Below are 17,879 nucleotides of genomic sequence, written 5' to 3'. Positions count from 1 at the left end.
TAACATGGCAAAAACTCGAAAGCTTGCCAGGCCTTGCTTGCCTAGTTACGGGTTGCTAAGCCACGATTGGCCTGTGGCGGTTTTAGGGCGTGGCTCTGGAAGGGTCAATTAGGTTACAGTAAGTGTGTGCAAAGCACCTTTGATGTGGCGGAAGAAAAAGGTGCCCATGGTCATGTGTTTCCTCTCACAGAATGGTGTTAACAAATCAAATGAATGGTCCCAATTGTACAGTATTTGAATATTACATACAGCAAATGACTGAAAATTACACAGCCGAACACTACTGTGTTATCGGAACGACGCCAATTACCGCCCTTTTGCCATCTTGCGTGTGTGTCACTTGATATTCATTTGTATACTAACTAAGACGGCAGATTTGTAAAGAAATGCAAGCTCCCACACAGTAAGTGTATTTGAATTAGCTACAGTATATACCAAAAATGACATTTTACCGTGACTTGAAGAGCTGTAAACAGTGTTGTAAGGCTGCGTGTACAAAAGCGCTTGGAGCTCCAGTGGAATTTTCGGTCTAACCTTTGACGTCCCGTGTGAAAGGGTGAAAATATAGCAAACCATCAGGCCAGCACTAAACTGAGCGTGTTTAACAAAATCGGATATTTCAGGAGGTAAAAGGCCCGGTAAGAACTAAACCAGATTTTGTTCATATCTATACACCTATGGCTACTGAACAATGGAAGGTTAATTTACCAAATGTTATTTTACGGTATTAAAACAGGTGTTTTAGAATTTTCAAATGAGAGGCGTGGTAACTGGTGCTCTTATGATATTACCTAAGCAAGCTAACTAACAAGTGATGTTACAATCCCATGATAACGTTAAGAGGTCCATCCAAAAAAAATCCAATATAACATTATGAGCGGTCGACACATTTCACCATCGCTATCATGATCAATGCTGATGTGGAAAGTGCAACAGTAACCTTCACTAAATGGTGAAATAACAGAAACCATTCGTTCATCATTGGTCCACCTGATAGCTAGCAATGTTTGAACGATGCCGAGCATATATTAACGTTCAACTTACCTCCAAATGTTTCTTCAGATTTTACGTACAGTAAATATTAACGCTGTTGACAATACTTGCACAACTTGCACACAACACAAAGATTGTTATTTTCTACAGTTTTCAAATAAACATGATGGCAATATTGCCATCTATTAAAAAGATTTTAATATATTAATATATTATATTAATAAGAAAGTATTGGGTCACCTGCCTTGACCCCCACATGAACTTCAGTCGCATCCTATTCTTAATCCATAGGGCTCAATATGACATTGGTCCAACCTTTGCAGCTATAACAGCTTCAACTCTTCTGGGAAGACTTTCCACAAGGTTTAGCAGTGTTTATGGGACTTTTTGACCACTTTCAGCATATTTGTGAAGTCATACACTGATGTTGGACGAGGAGACTGGCTCTCAGTCTCTGCTTTAATTCATCCCAAATAAAAGGTGTTCTATTGGGTTGAGGTCAGGACTCTGTGGAGGCCAGTCAAGTTCATCCACACCAAACTCTGTCATCCATGTCTATATGGACCTTGCTTGGTGCACTGGTACACAGTCATATTGGAACAGGAAGTGGTCATCCCCAAACTATTCCACAAAGTTGGGAGCATGGAATTGTCTTCTCTTGGTTAATGCTGAAGCATTCAGAGTTACTTTCACTGAAACTTAGAGGCCAAGCCCAGTTCAGGGATGGCCTATTGCTGTTCCAACATGATTGTGCACCAGTGCACAAAGTAAGGTCCATAAAGACATGGATGACAGAGTTTGGTGTGGATGAACTTGACTGGCCTGCACAGAGTCCTGACCTCGACCCAACAGAACACCTTTGAGATGAATTAGAGCGCAGACTGAGAACCAGTCTCCTCATCCAACATCAGAGTGTGACCTCACATGCGCTTCTGGGAGAATACTCAAAATTCCCTTCAACACACTCCTAAACCTTGTGAAAAGCCTTCCCAGAAGAGTTGAAGCTGTTATAGCTGCAAAGGGTAGACCGACATCATATTAAACCCTAGGATGTGACTGAAGTGTCAGTAAGAATGATCAAAACATTATCTCCCCATTGAAAGTACGAAGAATGTATCTGACCATGTTCCAAATCTCTACTGCCTGGTTGAGCACACTCATTTACAAGGTTATCATACCTCAGTCATAGGTACTATGATGCGCTTCAGCTTTTTTCTCAGGGTACCTCCTTTCTTGCTAAATGCTTTCATCAGGTTTGCAGATGGAGCATCCAGCTGGGAGAAAAACTTTTACTGCAAGTTTACAATAGTGATCCAATTCCGCACACAGCTATGGATAAAAAAACAAAAAAAACCCCCACATAATCATAAAACTCTGTTTTCTGGCCACAACTATCACCATTATTGACTTTCTGCAAATCATTAGTTCATTACCTCCGCCAAGGAGATTATGTTTTCATCGGGGACCGGCGTATGTTTGTCTGTCTGTGTGTTTGTCTGTTTGTCTGTCTATTTGTTAGCATATAACTCAAAAAATAATCGATGAATTTCGCGGAAATTTTCAGCGAATGTCAGGCATAACCCAAGGAAGAAACGATTAAATTTCGTTTCGAAGAAACGTAATTCCGTTGGGATTCCAGAGCCGTTTACGTATTTCACTTAGTGGTGTAATGGCATGGTATGGCCACGTGGTGGCAATCTGAATAGTTTAGGTTCAAATGTATGACAACCAAGGAAGAATAATACAGGCGGTGGTCTGCGCTCTCTGAGTGCTTTTCTAGTTAGTCATGTCATCAAATTTTAATTGTAGATATGTAAAACAGAAAGGATTTTGCTTCACTTACCTCACGCACATTGAAAATGCTGGCCACTTCGTCTTAAATTTAGCTATCATGGGTGCATGACTACTTCTTGATGTCGGTGGGCAAAAATCTGATCAACAATAACACCTGACCTGATCCTCATTATTTATTTTCTCCACCTCTGATAGGAGCACTATTCGTTTTAATTCCTGGGTCTCCTTTGATAAGCTGGGCAGTAATTAACTTGCACTTTTCTTGATTTTTAGGCTAGGTAATGAAAAAGTTTAAATCACAAATCACCTTTAACTGGTGGTCACTGGTACAGCTCTACTTCAGATAGGTGCAGTTGGAGGAACACTTGCAGTCGGACAGTAGATCAGCATACCTGGGCAGTGACCTTGATGTAATGGGGAGAGATGAATTAAAATCTTGAAAACTGATATCTTGAATGATCTTATAATTAGACTCAACATAGAGAGAGGTGGATAGCCTTCAGCCTAGCTTGATAGGCCAGCATCTAAACAAGAATGAATCTCAATCAGTGATACACATGGCTTGGGCGAGAAGCATTTTTAAGGTACCATTTTTCCACTCTTCATTGTGCTACAGCTTAATTTTCGCAGTCAAAACACTTTGAATTCCTCTTGTTTGCATCTACAGTATGTGCCCATCAATCAACAAGCAGAGACTCACATGTATCCACTTCAGCAATGTTAGTTAGTAGGCTACCTTGAACATTCCGAGGCTGCATATTTTTTTATCAGGGGTTTACCTTCACTGAGGCGCACACATCCACTCACACCCACACAACCAAACCAACCTTAGGTAAACCTAAAACCTTTCACACTTTATGACTTGTCACCACGCCAGCTCTAATTACGTTCCACTAACTTGTGAAAAATACATAATTGCTACTCATGGATTCTCTCAAACACAACCAGAAAACTAGGCTTCAGAAAATGTCTAAAAACCGCATTAGCATAGATAGAGCAACGTTTTTTGATAGCTAGCTGCTAACGTTAAGCCATTTGGTTTAGTTGTTGGTTGACAAAATATTTATCAACACCTAATTGAATCGGTTACACACTGTGTAAAAACTAAGAATGGAATTTCCGCCTTATATAACATGAACACATAATAACTACAGTTGATAATTCCCTTAAAAAGCAGACTCTTCGTCGGTTACCAGTACAGCACAGCCAGGACATCCAAAAGATGCCTTGACAATTCTTCTTTTTCAGGTGTTGGCATCCAGCCCAATCGCACACTCACGCCATCTAATGGTCAGGAGCAGGCTAAACTACATTCTTATGTTTTAAATTGATTGTTTCATATTCTAACTTAATTGAATCGATTAAAATCTATACAGTTGAACTACAAGCAAATGTGACATGATTTATTTAAGTAAATGTTGTAACACAAAATTATTTAGTAGCCAGCTAATTTCCTTTTTTTGAGTGTAGTTCTTCTTCTTACCCGCTTAGAAAAGCACAAAGTTTTATTTTTTGTCTCACCATACTTGGTCGTGTGACTAACTCGTGGAACTGTATTTTAATAGGAAAACATGGAGGTGTTTGGTTGCCTCTAACTTCATCTCTGTTTGGATCCTAATGAACAAACTGGGCTAGCTAAGTGCTATCAAAGTAGCACCGCACACCAGAGCCAGTGAGTACACGCATTGAAATGTGAGAGGTATGTATCAACTCATTTGGAGGTCCGGGGCCTTTTCAGGCACTTTGAGGCAGTCAGCTATACCTTGAGATTTTTAAGTTTTTCATCGAACTAAAAACATCTCTGCAAAAGTGGCTCATATGGTTATATTCTAGAGGTCCTCCACAATAATTATGTGAGAGTAAAGTGGATGTAATGAAATAACTTTTTATTATAATTCTGTATAAACACAACTATTTTAAAACAATTTTTAAAAGGTCAGAGGTCAAAGGTAAAAAACACACTATAAATATATCAAGCTAAGACTTTTGAAGTTTGAACCTGGAAAACAACGGTGTTGGCTCCATAATTGTTCCTTTAACTTGTAATGTGGGCAACAGTCTAATCCTGATTTCATTGCAGTCTAATGTATCTGTGCATAGTTGTAGACTAAAAAATACACTGTAGTCTACTTGCAAACCTCACACCTGTATTATCACACCAAATGACCAATGGACTGTGAGCAAGCTGGGGGGGAGCCGTGAATATTCAAAAGTGTTGCGGGATAAAGTAGTTTGACCTCTTAGCCTCTCTCTTTCTCTCTCTCTTTATAGTTTGTTATTTTCTTTATTTGATACATTGTTTTATCTGGTGTATTTGGCATTCTAAATTGCTAACTTGTTAAGTTTAAGTTGAAGTTTGTTGTTTGCTTGAGGTTAAGTTTACTTTGTTCCTTTGTTCTTTTGTTGAAGGATATTTACTGAACTGATAATACTTTACATTTACTGTCAAGGTTTAATGCCTAATAAATAGTTAATTTACACACCAGTTGCAGATCTAGAAGTCTAGTGTGCCATGCCATGCATGCCCTGCCATAGTTGAGAAACTAGTGATTTGGTCATTTATTAGAGATGCAAGTTATTCATCTTGTAGTCAGATAATCGTGTTTTTTCCTCGTAATAACATTACCTATCTGTTCATTGTTCACACACGCACCTCATGGAAGAAAGCCCGACGTGCTTCCATGTCGTGTTGGGATATCACCTTACAGTTCCTAATAGTGTATAATATGACATTAGATTTTGAAATAAAACTCTCAGCTATAAAGTGTGAAAGGCCTGCCTATTATGAGACAGTCTTGTTGTGAGTAGCTGGCTTGAAAAAATGAGGTATTCACTCATTGAATTACATTTAGGAACATAGATCTGGATCAAGTGTCAGATCCAAAAGTTGCTCTTCACTTTCTTTGAGAGACAATTGGCCTTAGTGAGGTCTGTGTTTTCCTGAGTGTCCTAATGTTACACTATGACATTGTATTTAAGCACTGTTTGATTGGAGAGTGAAACATAACACATGATTTTATGAATTCAAAGTAGTAATATTGATGCCATATCATGGGCTGTGATACATGTTCCCACATATACACAGCATCAGCTCACTAATACAGAATAGCACACAGACATAGTACACACACAGCTTTCACTCAGTCACTTGATAGCAACACGGTTTTTAGTGAACCGGTTTACCAGGCATGTTCTCAGTTCTTTTGTTGTTAGACAGTAAATTATAGGGTTGATGAGGGGAGGCAGCGTTGAGGCCACTATAAGCATAGCATTCCTCTCAGTCAGGTTAAGTTTCACACCAACTCTAGTGAGCAGCACAGATACCAGTTTAGGTGCATAGTAAACAGAAACCACAATGATGTGTGAAATACAAGTACTAAACATCTTCTTCCTGCTTCCCTTGTCAGAGAGACTCAGAACAGTCCAGACCATAACAACACATGTCAAGAAAATTAGAGTAAAATGTCCGCACAAAAGCCATAGCCATGAGCCCATGAGAGTCGGGTTTGAAAAATAAGGCCCAGGGTTTTATATGAGATTTTAAAATAAAAGTGAAAATGTTTGTGTTTATTCTAATCCATTTTTTTTTTGCTTTGAGTCCATCTAAAGACCATCTAAAAAATCATACAGGCACACCTTAATTATTATTTCTGGCTATGAGGCACTCGCTATTTCTGGGTAACTGTTAGAGGATTGAATAGTCTTAGAAGCATAGTGGGAAAGGCCTGCCTATTATGAGACTGTCTTGTTGCACGGAGCTGGCTTGAAAATGGTATTCACTCATTGAATGGTATTCACTCATTGAATTACATTTAGGAACATAGATCTGGATAAAGTGTCAGATCCAAAAGTTGCTCTTTGAGAGATATATTGGCCTTAGTGAGGTCTGTGTTTCCCTGAGTGTCCCAATGTTACACTATGACATTGTATTTAAGCACTGTTTGATTGGAGAGTGAAACATAACACAAACTATTTTATGAATGCAAAGAAGTAATATTGATATCAATAGGCTGTGATATGTTACATGTTCCCACATACAGCATCAGCTCACTAATACATAATAGCAGTAGAACAATCTTTTTGAAAAAAAAACAAAAAACATCTATAGACTCATCCTAGTCAACTGAATATCAAGAACAGTATCAGATAACTGAAAACATCATGAGAGAATAAGTTAATGTCTGTGTGTAATAATACAATTTCCTTTCACTCAGTCACTTGATTTCAACACGGTTTTTAGTAACAAAGTTTACCAGGCATGTTCTCAGTTCTTTTGTTGTTAGACAGTAAGTTATAGGGTTATCACTAATACAGAATAGCAGTAGAACAATCTTTTTGAAAAAAAAAAAAACACATCTATAGACTTATCCTAGTCAACTGAATATCAAGAACAGTATCAGATAACTGAAAACATCATGAGAGAATAAGTTAATGTCTGTGTGTAATAATACAATTTACTTTCACTCAGTCACTTGATTTCAACACGGTTTTTAGTGAAAAAGTTTACCAGGCGTGTTCTCAGTTCTTTTGTTGTTAGACAGTAAGTTATAGGGTTGATGAGGGGAGGCAGCGTTGAGGCCACAATTAGTACAGCATTCCTCTCAGTCAGGTTAAGATTCACACCAACTCTAGTGAGCAGCACAGATATCAGTTTAGGTGCATAGTAAACAGAAACCACAATGATGTGTGAAATACAAGTACTAAACATCTTCTTCTTGCTTCCTTTGTCTGACAGTCTCAGAACGGTCCACACAATGACAACATATGTCAAGAAAATTAGAGAAAAATGTCCGCCCAAAAGCCACAGCCACCAGCCCACAAGAGACGGGATTGAAAAATAAGGGATAGGGTTCGCACATCCAGCTCTTATCATTGCAGCGTAGTCACAAAACACATATCTTATGATGGGTTGACAGTATGGAATGTTATATGCTGCTTCTGCAGTTGTACTCAGTGCTATCATTGCGATTATCCAGGTAGCCACAATGCTCATGATACACCGTCTGCTTGTGAGGATGCTGTTGTATCTCAGTGGCAAGCTAATCGCAAGCATTCGATCCACAGCCATCCAGGTTAATGTCAGAGTAGAAGTAACATCCCCAAGATGGTAGAAAAACATACTTGTGAAGCATGAATAGAAGGAAATCCTTTTCATTTCTGCAAGAAGTACAACTATCATTGTTATGCAAGAGCTGGTGCTAAAAATTATGTCAACAATGGCTAAATTGCAAATGAATACATACATTGGTGAGTGCAAACGCCTGTCTGCAACTATTATACTAAAATTTGTGCTGCAAAAAAACAGTATTAGGACATAAGCAATAAGGATTACGGAGCCAAGTAGTTTCTGATGAGAAACATGATCAAAGCCTGTAATGATAAACTCAGATACCCGCACAGCTGTGTTATTGTTGGTTCCCATGTCATAGCACTGTTAAGTGTCTGCAGAAAAGGCTTATATCCTTGTTCACATGACTGTCTATTGGGATTTGGACCTAGATACTGATGCAAAGGTAGTAAACACAACCAAAAACACAACCACACCCTGATCTTTAGCCACTACACTACCAGAGAGACCACAGCATATTTTCTGATGTCATACTATGATTGCAGAGTGACGTTTGACTGAGTTGACAGTCAACTAAAATACACTCATTTTATAGATTTTTATGTTTTTCATCTAACTAAAAAAACCTATGCAAAAGAGGCACATATGGTTATATTCTAGAGGTCCACTACAATAATAATATGAGAGTAAAGTGGATCTAATTAAATTACTTTTTATTATAATTCAGTGTAAATACAACTATTTAAAAAACGTAGGATTTTCTTTTATTGTTTTTACAAAGTGCCATTGGATACATTCTCTTTTAAAGCATATATATTTGGAAACTAGTTGATTAAAGGTTTCTACTGGTGTCACTTATATGTTGGACAAAAACTAGCAGAGATTGAGATGTGTGTTTGGGACAGTTTTTCAAATCCCCAGGGGAGGATTTAGACTCCAGAGGGTTAAAGTGTAATAAGATCATACTAATGATGAATAGAACTTGGTGTACAACACTTTGAAATATTACGCATACACATACGCATAGTTTACTAAAAAGAAAGGTTATGGACAACTCACTCTTTATCTGGCAAGATGGCAGCGAGAAAAAACAAGTGAGTTATTCAAACTCTGTGTACTCAATGTTCACAACACACAACACATAACACAAACTAATGTCAAACCTACTCAAAGTTAACATGCTAATTTGCCGTTCCTTTATTAGAAATACATCATGATGATTTAGGCTAGGCTACTTAACGTAAATGCAGCTGTTCACTTGACTGTTTGTGCCATATTCAGTGTGCTCACATGGACCGTCTTGTGTGTAGGCCTATGTATAAAGTGCGTGCCTGCACTAGCCCTATGAGCCCTAGGCTGTTTTAAGGGCATTTTCACTACCTCTAGTTAGAAGCATTTATCCTGGTCATTGTAAGTGCAATTCACTCATGCTACATATTGTTTTTTTCAACACAGTCTAGGCTACCCAGATCTACCACATGTATAAATACTTGCTTTGATTTGATTTAGATTTTTAAATCATACAAATCTAAAAAGCATACCATACAAATTCTTACATTTTGACATGTATCTCACCACAGCAAGCTGACAGCTCGACATGACTTGCATGGTTGTGTAGGCCTGACTTGTCCTGAAAATTGCAATATAAGAACCATGGTAGAGGTATACTTTGGGGCTGAGCAATTTACAGAAATATGTGGTGTGCGCCTTCCAGAAATAAATGGCAATTTTTATTTGATGACTTTATTTGATGACTTTGATGACAAAAATGACTTTTTGACACTTTTTGCGCTCCATATTTGTGACACTAGCTGATCTGACCTGACTTGTTTGCGTGGTAGCACACATGACGTGCACAGATGATGATTCTCTATAATATTTTTTACTGCATTGCAATGAACAAAGTAAAGGCAAAAAAGAGTCTTGAATTGGATACCAGGAGTTTGCTAGGATCTCAAAACAGTGAACGTGACTTGCCATAGAGAAACACAGGATAACGTTGGATTATGGACATGGGGTACAACAAAAACATGGGGTAAGTGGAGCTAAATGAAGTTATTATTTTGCTGTCACTTCGTGACTGTTTTATGGCCTAGAAGGTTGTGTTTGGTATCTGTGGATAGCTCTAGCTCTCCTCTTTCATCTGACATGTGTGCCATTTCTTTCTGATGACGAGTTCGCGTGTAATTCAAGCGAGAGTACTGGATGCCTGGGTGAATGCAGAGCAATATAGACTGTAAATATGATATACTTCATGATTTAACTTCATGATTTTATTTTAGTTTCATACTTGATCGTGCAGACAATTGTCTAGTCTCGTTGGAAAGCCCCGGTTCTGCTCTTTCGTGGAGCGAAATGGGTGTGTTTTTGACGCACTTTGTGTCCGTCAGGCTCATAGGGCTAGCCAGCCAACTCCAGTCAACAAATCATCAGCTAATTTAACAGCTAACTTAGCTATAGGGGTATACCTCCATTTGGTCAGGATTTTTCCTATTTTTGGTTGGTGTCAACCAACAATGAAAAAATGCTGTCTGGCTGCCTTTCAATGTCTTTTTCATCTTCCCACCCGTTAGCATGCACCTGAGCTGAGAGCTTTCTCCAACCATTCATCCCAGCGACTGCGCAAAATATAAACAAACTTTTGGTAGAGAACGCAGGTTGGGTAATACCAAGTAGTCGGTGGGCAGGGGGGTACATTTCAGAATATTTAAAACATGATACTATCTTGCTGGAAAATGAAATGAATAAAGAAAACGAACAAAAATTATTCATCCAGAATATTTCATATTCAGTGTAATCTGAATTATGTGATGATATTGAGGGGGTTATATTAGCTGGATATGATTTTTTTTTTTTTTTAGGGGGGGGGGGGGGGGGGGGTTGGTCATGACCCCTGTAACCCCCCCGCAAATTACGCCTATGCCAAACACACATCTCAATCTTTGCTAGTTTTTGGTCCTAGAAACATAAGTGACATCATTAAAAATCTTTAATCAACTAGTTTCCAAATATATATATGTTTTAAAAGAGAATGTACCAATGGCACTTTGTAAAAACAATAAAAGAAAATCCTAGGATTTCAGTCCTCTCACCTGCAGCAGGCCCATTCAAAAAGCCCATTCAACTTAATTTGGATTTGAAAGAGACACACACTAAGTGACCCATTTAGTCTGACTTTTTTCCAATTTGTAGTAAAACTACATAACATTTTTTAATGTTCTTTTTACTTATATGGAGCCAACACCATTGTTTTCAAGGTTCAAACTTCAAAAGTCTTAGCTCGATATATTTATAGTGTCTTTTTTACCTTTGACCTTTGAGCTTTGAAAATAGTTGTGTTTACACTGAATTATAATAAAAAAGTGATTTCATTACATCCACTTTACTCTCATATAATTATTGGGGAGGACCTTTAGAATATAACCATATGTGCCACTTTTGCATAGATGTCTCACCAAGGCTCTGTCTATCGACAAGCCTTCCCTAAATGATGGAGTCATATCAGTCCCTGATGGTCATTCTGTGCCAGGGTGCATTTTTACTTGATACAGGTGCAGCCCAAAGCTTTCCATTGTCTAAGAAAATTGCTACAGGCAAGTGTATATGCCTAAAGTCTAATCTGGTCTTGGGCGACATAGTTCATACTGGGCAACGATTTAGCAGGCCCGAAAGTCTGAAGATAAGGTGATGTAGGCCAGTGTTTTTCAACCTTTTTTGAGCCAAGGCACACTTTTTTCATTGAAAAAATCCTGAGGCACACCACCAGCCGAAAATTTTAAATAAAATGAAATTTTATGGAAAATGAAATTAAATAAAAATATGTAGCCCGCATTTAACGATATCAAGTCATTCTTGTCAAAGTGTCTTGAATAGGAATCAAATGAACACAAAGAAAATGATTTCTATTCACTCTTTTTTAGACCACTTAGGTGAAATTGGATAATTTCCCACGGCACACCTAACAATGTGTCACGGCACACTAGTGTGCCCCGGCACAGTGGTTGAAAAACACTGATGTAGGCTACTGCCAGAAGTGATTGCTGCCCCACCCTTATCAGTACACTTAGCTAGTGATAAAGTTACTAAACATTCAGGGAAGGAACGTTAGAACTTTCATTAATCAGAGTATGCTGCGTGTCATGTAAACGGGAATATGAACGGAGTATTCTTTTAATAACACATGTAAACACCTTATTCTGAATATTGGCAATATTCAGAATAAGGTCCATATTCGGAATATTAATGTTCATGTAAACGCACTCAGTGTGCGCGAAAGTGCCCTGAGCCCTGCCAGTGAGTGCGTTTACATGGACATTAATATTCCGATATTAACCTGGTTAAGACCATATTCAGAATAAGATACTCCCATGTAAACATCATTTTCCGATTGCCTTAACCGGAATAAGGTCATTTTCGGAATAAGCATAACCGGAATGAAATAGGTGGAGTATTCCGGTCCGTGTACTTTTTCGTTCATTCATTATTCTATTTTGGAAGTTGCATGGGAAATGAAAAAGGAGTTGTATATGAATTTTTTCGCTGATGTATGACTTGTGAAATTGAATCCAGTGCCACGTTTTGATATATCTTGAAAATGAAACACTGAACTTTTGGATAAAACAAAAACCGAATTTTAAAAAAGCCCATTCTGGATTGCATTTGGGTCTATTTTGGACCCAGGTTTTGGGTGACCAGTGGGGTATACTACGAACCTCGATTAGTGCGTTAGCGAGTATGTTGCGCTCAAAGCCAGGGTATGCTGTGACACGAAAGTGGCTCTGTTTTAGCGTATTAATCTTGTTTTAATATAGGCCTAGGCGGTCTTGTGCATCTCCACGGTTGACGATTGGCCAAATTCACCCAAACCCAGAGAACGCGCTCTGAGCTGAAAGCCTAGTTGGTACTTTGGAGTAAACTGTAACCATTTTCGGAGGCTGTTGGCTTGTTGATTTGAATGGTGAATGGTGAATGTGGCCTGTTGATTTGGTGCATTTAAACGGCCTCAAAAATGGTTACAGTTAACTCCAAAGTACCGCCTAGTTTGATAAATTCACCCCTGAGTGAGTTTCGTGAAAGCCACTGCTCCCGAACAGGTTTGGTTGGCAGCTTAAGATACCATAATGATACAGTGACACTAGAAAAGATTCACTTTCGTATGACAGCATACCCTAGCTTTGAGCGCAACATACCTCGCTAACTCACTAACCGAGGTTCATAGTAGGCTATAGGCCTACCCCACGGGAGGAATATTGTGGTCGTGGAGATGCGTGAGTGCGCGGCGCGCGAAACGGTGTACTTCCAGGGAAAAGATAGGATCAGTCAAATGGAATAGGCTAAAATAAAGGAATAAATGAATATCACAAATTCAAAAATTATCGGAAATGTCGTCTATTTTTCTAATAGCCTACTATTATTTGAAGATGATTACACATTTTGAAAACAAAATACAGACATTTCTGCTTTTATTTTTTTGAATAAAACACCAGGTTGCACCCTTTTCACATTTTCACATTTCATTCCAAAATAGAACAACGAATGAACGAATAAGTACACGGACCTATTCCGATCATATTCTGGTTATTTAGGTGCATTCTAGACATGTAAACACCTTATTCGGAATAATGACGTTCTATTGGAATATTCACGGTGTTTCGCGAATTAAACACAGCATTATGGCAAACTAGAAATGCAATTCCAAGGAATTACCAGTGCATGAAAATGCAAAAATTGATAGATAATGTAGATATGGTTACTAAGGTGTAGCTAGGGTAAACATGGTGGTTGCATAGTTTACAGAGAGTTGATAGTGTGAAGGTAGACAGTTTAAAGCTGAAACATTCCAGTTCTAACTTAACTAATGATTTCTATTCATGTTAAAATGTTGATTAGCTAACTTAGCATTTTTAGCATAACTGCAAAAAATCATCAACTAAGTTAGCTAATAAACCTGGTTAGCATTGTTAGCAAATTTAACATTGTTAGCATAATTAACATTTTTAGCATTACTGCTAGAAATCATCGGTTAAGTAAGCTAATCAACCTGGTTAGCATTGTTAGTAAAGTTAGCATTGCTAACATAATTAGCATTTTTAGCACAACTGCTAGAAATCATTAGCTAATTATGTTAGCAATGCTAACTTTACTAACAATGCTAACCAGGTTGATTAGCTAACTTAACCGATGATTTCTAGCAGTAATGCTAAAAATGCTAACTATGCTAACAATGCTAGATTTGCTAACAATGCTAACCAGGTTGATTAGCTAACTTAGTTGATGATTTTTTGCAGTTATGCTAAAAATGCTAGCTATGCTAACAAAGCTAACCATGCTAACTAGATAACTTGCTAGTGAGGACTTTTATTTTGAAACATGTGTTGATAGGGTATCCATGGTGGCCACTATCAGGAAACAAGAAGTTACTGCAGTATAATCATGTTGGTTGCTATGGAAACGGTCATAAACGCTTAATTTTAATGGTTGCTATGTTGGTTGCTAGGTACATGGAGGTTTCATGTAGTTGACTGGAGGCATAGTTGATGATAACTGACAGTTGGAATCAGTGGCGGTTCTAGACTGAATTACTCCCCAGGCGAGATCCTCAACGAGCGCCCCCATGAGTGTTTTTTGACGCACTTTGCGTCAATCGGGCTCATAGAGTTAAGCGCTCGTGCCGCCCCATACAAGATGCCGCCCCGGGCGACCGCCCGGTTCGCCCGTACCTAAAACCGCCACTGGTTGGAATGGTTGAACAGTTAAATAGTTGAGTAGTTTCAATGGTCAAATGATTTAATAGTGTATTATTGCAGTGAGGACTTTTATTTTGAAACAGTTGTGGACAGAGGAAACAGTTAACAGGATCTGTAGTCTTAATGAGATTGTATGCTTAAAGCCTGAGACAGAAGGTGCCTCTCATATAGCGTTTACGCGTCCTCTCTCGCTCCTCACTGATCTACATAAAGAATGATGGAGTGGCAACAATGGGATAGTCTAGCCCTTCTTCTATCTTTCTTTATGTAGATCATTGAGGATCGAGGAGCGAGGGAGGACATATAAACGCTGCTTGAGAGGGACCCACAGTAAATACTTTAAAAGTTGTATGTAGATAGTCTAATTAATGTTGATAGACAGAATGTTTAATGGATGTTGATAGGCAGATTGTTTAATATATTGATTGACAGTTTAATGGTGGATGAGTGAATGGTCTGAAGAAGATGAATGGATAGAAGGTTGGATGGAATGTGCCTTATATTCTTGTTAAGAGAGACACTGATACAGCTCTCTGAGAGTAGTTGACACAGGTGTAATCAATTTAACTGGCTAGTCTTAAGAGAGCCAGAGTGTACTCTTAAAGCTTGAGACAGAGTAAATAATTAAAAAGTTGAATGTAGATAGTCTAATTAATGTTGATAGACAGAGAGTTTAATGGATGTTGATAGACAGATTGTTTAATAGATGTTGATAGACAGTTTAATGGGTGGATGAGTGAATGGTCTGAAGAAGATGAATGGATAGAATGTTGGATGGAATGTGCCTTATATTCTTGTAGAATGGAGAGACACAGCTCTCTACTGAGAGTAGTGGATACAGATACAGGTGTAATCAATTTAACTGGCTAGTCTTAAGAGAGCCAGCCTGAGACAGAGTAGATTGTTTAAAAGTTGAATGTAGAACGTCTAATTGATGTTGATAGGCAGACTGTTTAGAATGGGTGGATGAGTGAATGGTTTGAAGAAGATGAATGGATATAAAGTTGGATGGAATTAGGAGGACTTATTTTGATACTGTTGTGCACAGAGGATACAGGGGAACAGAATATGTATAGTCTTCAGAGAGATTGCCTGAGAGAAACTGACAGTTGGTGCCCAGGTGGCTGACCAGCTGGAGTAAGATTCTAATTGCTGCCGTGATGTCATAATGAGCAATGTTAAGTCTATGGGGGAAATTGTAATAGTTTTTAACTAATAGTTTAAAAAGTATAAAAGTTACAAAGTTGAAAAGTCATAGCACACATGTCCTAAGTAAGACCTACGTAACGCAGTTTGAATGAAGTTTCCACGTTAAACGGTTCTAGCTGATTTGCGTGCGTTAGAAGAAGAATAATAAGAAGAAGAAGCCTAGGAAGAACAGTACAGTGCATTTTCATGCACTGTAATAACAACAAACTGTTTGACGGCCTATGGTATTTCTTCTGTCGCGACAGTAAAAGAAAAGGAAAAGACCTTCTGGCGGCAAACAAAGTTATTTATAAGCGGGGCCTCAGAAAAGATGTCGAGAATGAAGAAGAAGGTAGGCTACACTTTGAAGCGAGGAAGAAATACGTTAGACGGCATAGTAGCGACATTGGCTATGTGGCAGCATAGCTAGTGATAAAGTTACTATGGAAACATTCAGGGAAGGCACGTTAGAACTTTCATTAATCAGAGTATGCGTGTCATGTAAACGGGAATATGAACGGAGTATTCTTTTAATAACTCATCTAAACACCTTATTCTGTATATTGTCAATATTCAGAATAAGGTCCATATTCGGAATATTAATGTCCATGTAAACGCACTCAGTGGCGTCACGCACATGCACATGCACAGCGAAAACTTTCTCCCATTGACATTGACCTCAGTGACAGCTTTGTAGCCCAGCCTGAAAAATGTGAGTGACTTTTCGAACCACTGCTACTCCTAAAATCAAACCTGTTGTCAAAGAATGATACTGCTGATTTTCCATTGTCATAAGAAAAGTGAATGTCACAAAAATCGGATTCCACTCTTGCTGCTTGTTTTCAGGTTGCGTTACCCGATCCTAACAATGCTTCTGCACCGTGCGCGTTCTTTATCAAGGACGGTGTTCTGTTGAGGGTGCGGAGACGGTGTGGTGATGAAGAGTGGGGCACTGTCAATGAAATTGTGATTTCGACTGAATACCAGGTGAAGATAAGTGTTATCGTGCATGATGGTCTCGTTGGTCGATGGTCACATTGGCATCACAAAAACCTTTAATCGCATATTCCAACACTTCTGGCCAGGTTTGAAATGTGACGCTGCAAGCTATTGCAAATCATGCCATGTCTGCCAGCTGGATGGAAAACCGAACCGGACAATTACCCTGGCACCTTTGCATTGGCATAATCATTGATTGTGTGCTTGATTGTTCTGAGCAAGAGGTTAGTGTGTACCGCCAAGCTTTACAAACCCTGTGATAGATATGCGGGCATTCTTACATTATGTCTAAAATACAAATTTGACTTGAATTTTATGTTAATTGTTCAAAAAGAGGGAAGATGCTGGTATTCACATGGCCTTACTTTCTTTTATAATTGAATGCGTTAAGATGTCTTTACATTCTGCCGATACATGCAGTACACAATTTCAAATCTCAGTCTAGTCCATTCATTGCTACTTTCCTCATCACTAGCTCCCCAATTACAAAAACAACCTTCAATGGATTTTTTCTTTTAATTTGATATTTCTCTTTGACATAGTGTGATATACTCAATGAAACAAGGCCTATTTGCTTCGGCCTCTGTTATTGTGTGGTTCACTGTGTTTAGTTTTACCCCAGGGTAATGCACATGGGTTAATTCTCTTAGGTCTACACACTCAAAGTCATGTCAAAGTTCTTTGTAATTTCTCAGTCTTCAGAGGGTTAATTAAATGGTCTTACTCTGGGAGCTGTGTTCTTTAGCAAGCAACAGCAAGCATGTTGTTAGTTCACTCCCACCCAATGTGCCGTAGAGACAATCCTTACAACAAACTGGCAGCAGCCACAATGTACCTATGATGCAAATGGTTGCAGAATGCAATGTTCATAACTACAATAAACAGTCTGAATGGAATGAAAAGTATACTTTTAAACCTTTTCTATTTGTTTGAGTTATCAACAACAATGTTAAAGTTATCAGCATCAATGCATACCAATGGTGCCCATTATCTTTTTAAATCAATAGTTAAATCTGCCTGTGCACATTAACAAAGATTTTAAAAATCTCCCTTGTTATTGCCACAATTGTTGTCCACAAGGTGGAGTCCCA

At 38.5% G+C, this 17,879-nt stretch overlaps 1 protein-coding gene across 1 annotated transcript; it reads right to left on the bottom strand.

Moving 5' to 3' along the window:
• Positions 1 to 7,255: 7,255 nt before the first annotated feature.
• LOC134080839 (olfactory receptor 10G4-like) lies at positions 7,256 to 8,209 on the bottom strand. The gene has a single exon (XM_062537449.1). The coding sequence runs from the start codon at positions 8,207 to 8,209 to the stop codon at positions 7,256 to 7,258; it is 954 nt and encodes a 317-aa protein (XP_062393433.1).
• Between the last annotated feature and the right edge of the window lie 9,670 nt (positions 8,210 to 17,879).

This window comes from Sardina pilchardus, chromosome 5, assembly GCF_963854185.1.
Source record: "Sardina pilchardus chromosome 5, fSarPil1.1, whole genome shotgun sequence".
Lineage (NCBI taxonomy): Eukaryota > Metazoa > Chordata > Actinopteri > Clupeiformes > Clupeidae > Sardina > Sardina pilchardus.
The sequence above is the reverse complement of the archived record's forward strand: the minus strand, read 5'-3'. Positions and strand labels throughout refer to the sequence as shown.

Bases quoted from the DNA above. Each gene is read 5' to 3' on its own strand.
- LOC134080839 (XM_062537449.1), bottom strand. From the start codon at position 8,209: ATGGGAACCAACAATAACACAGCTGTGCGGGTATCTGAGTTTATCATT.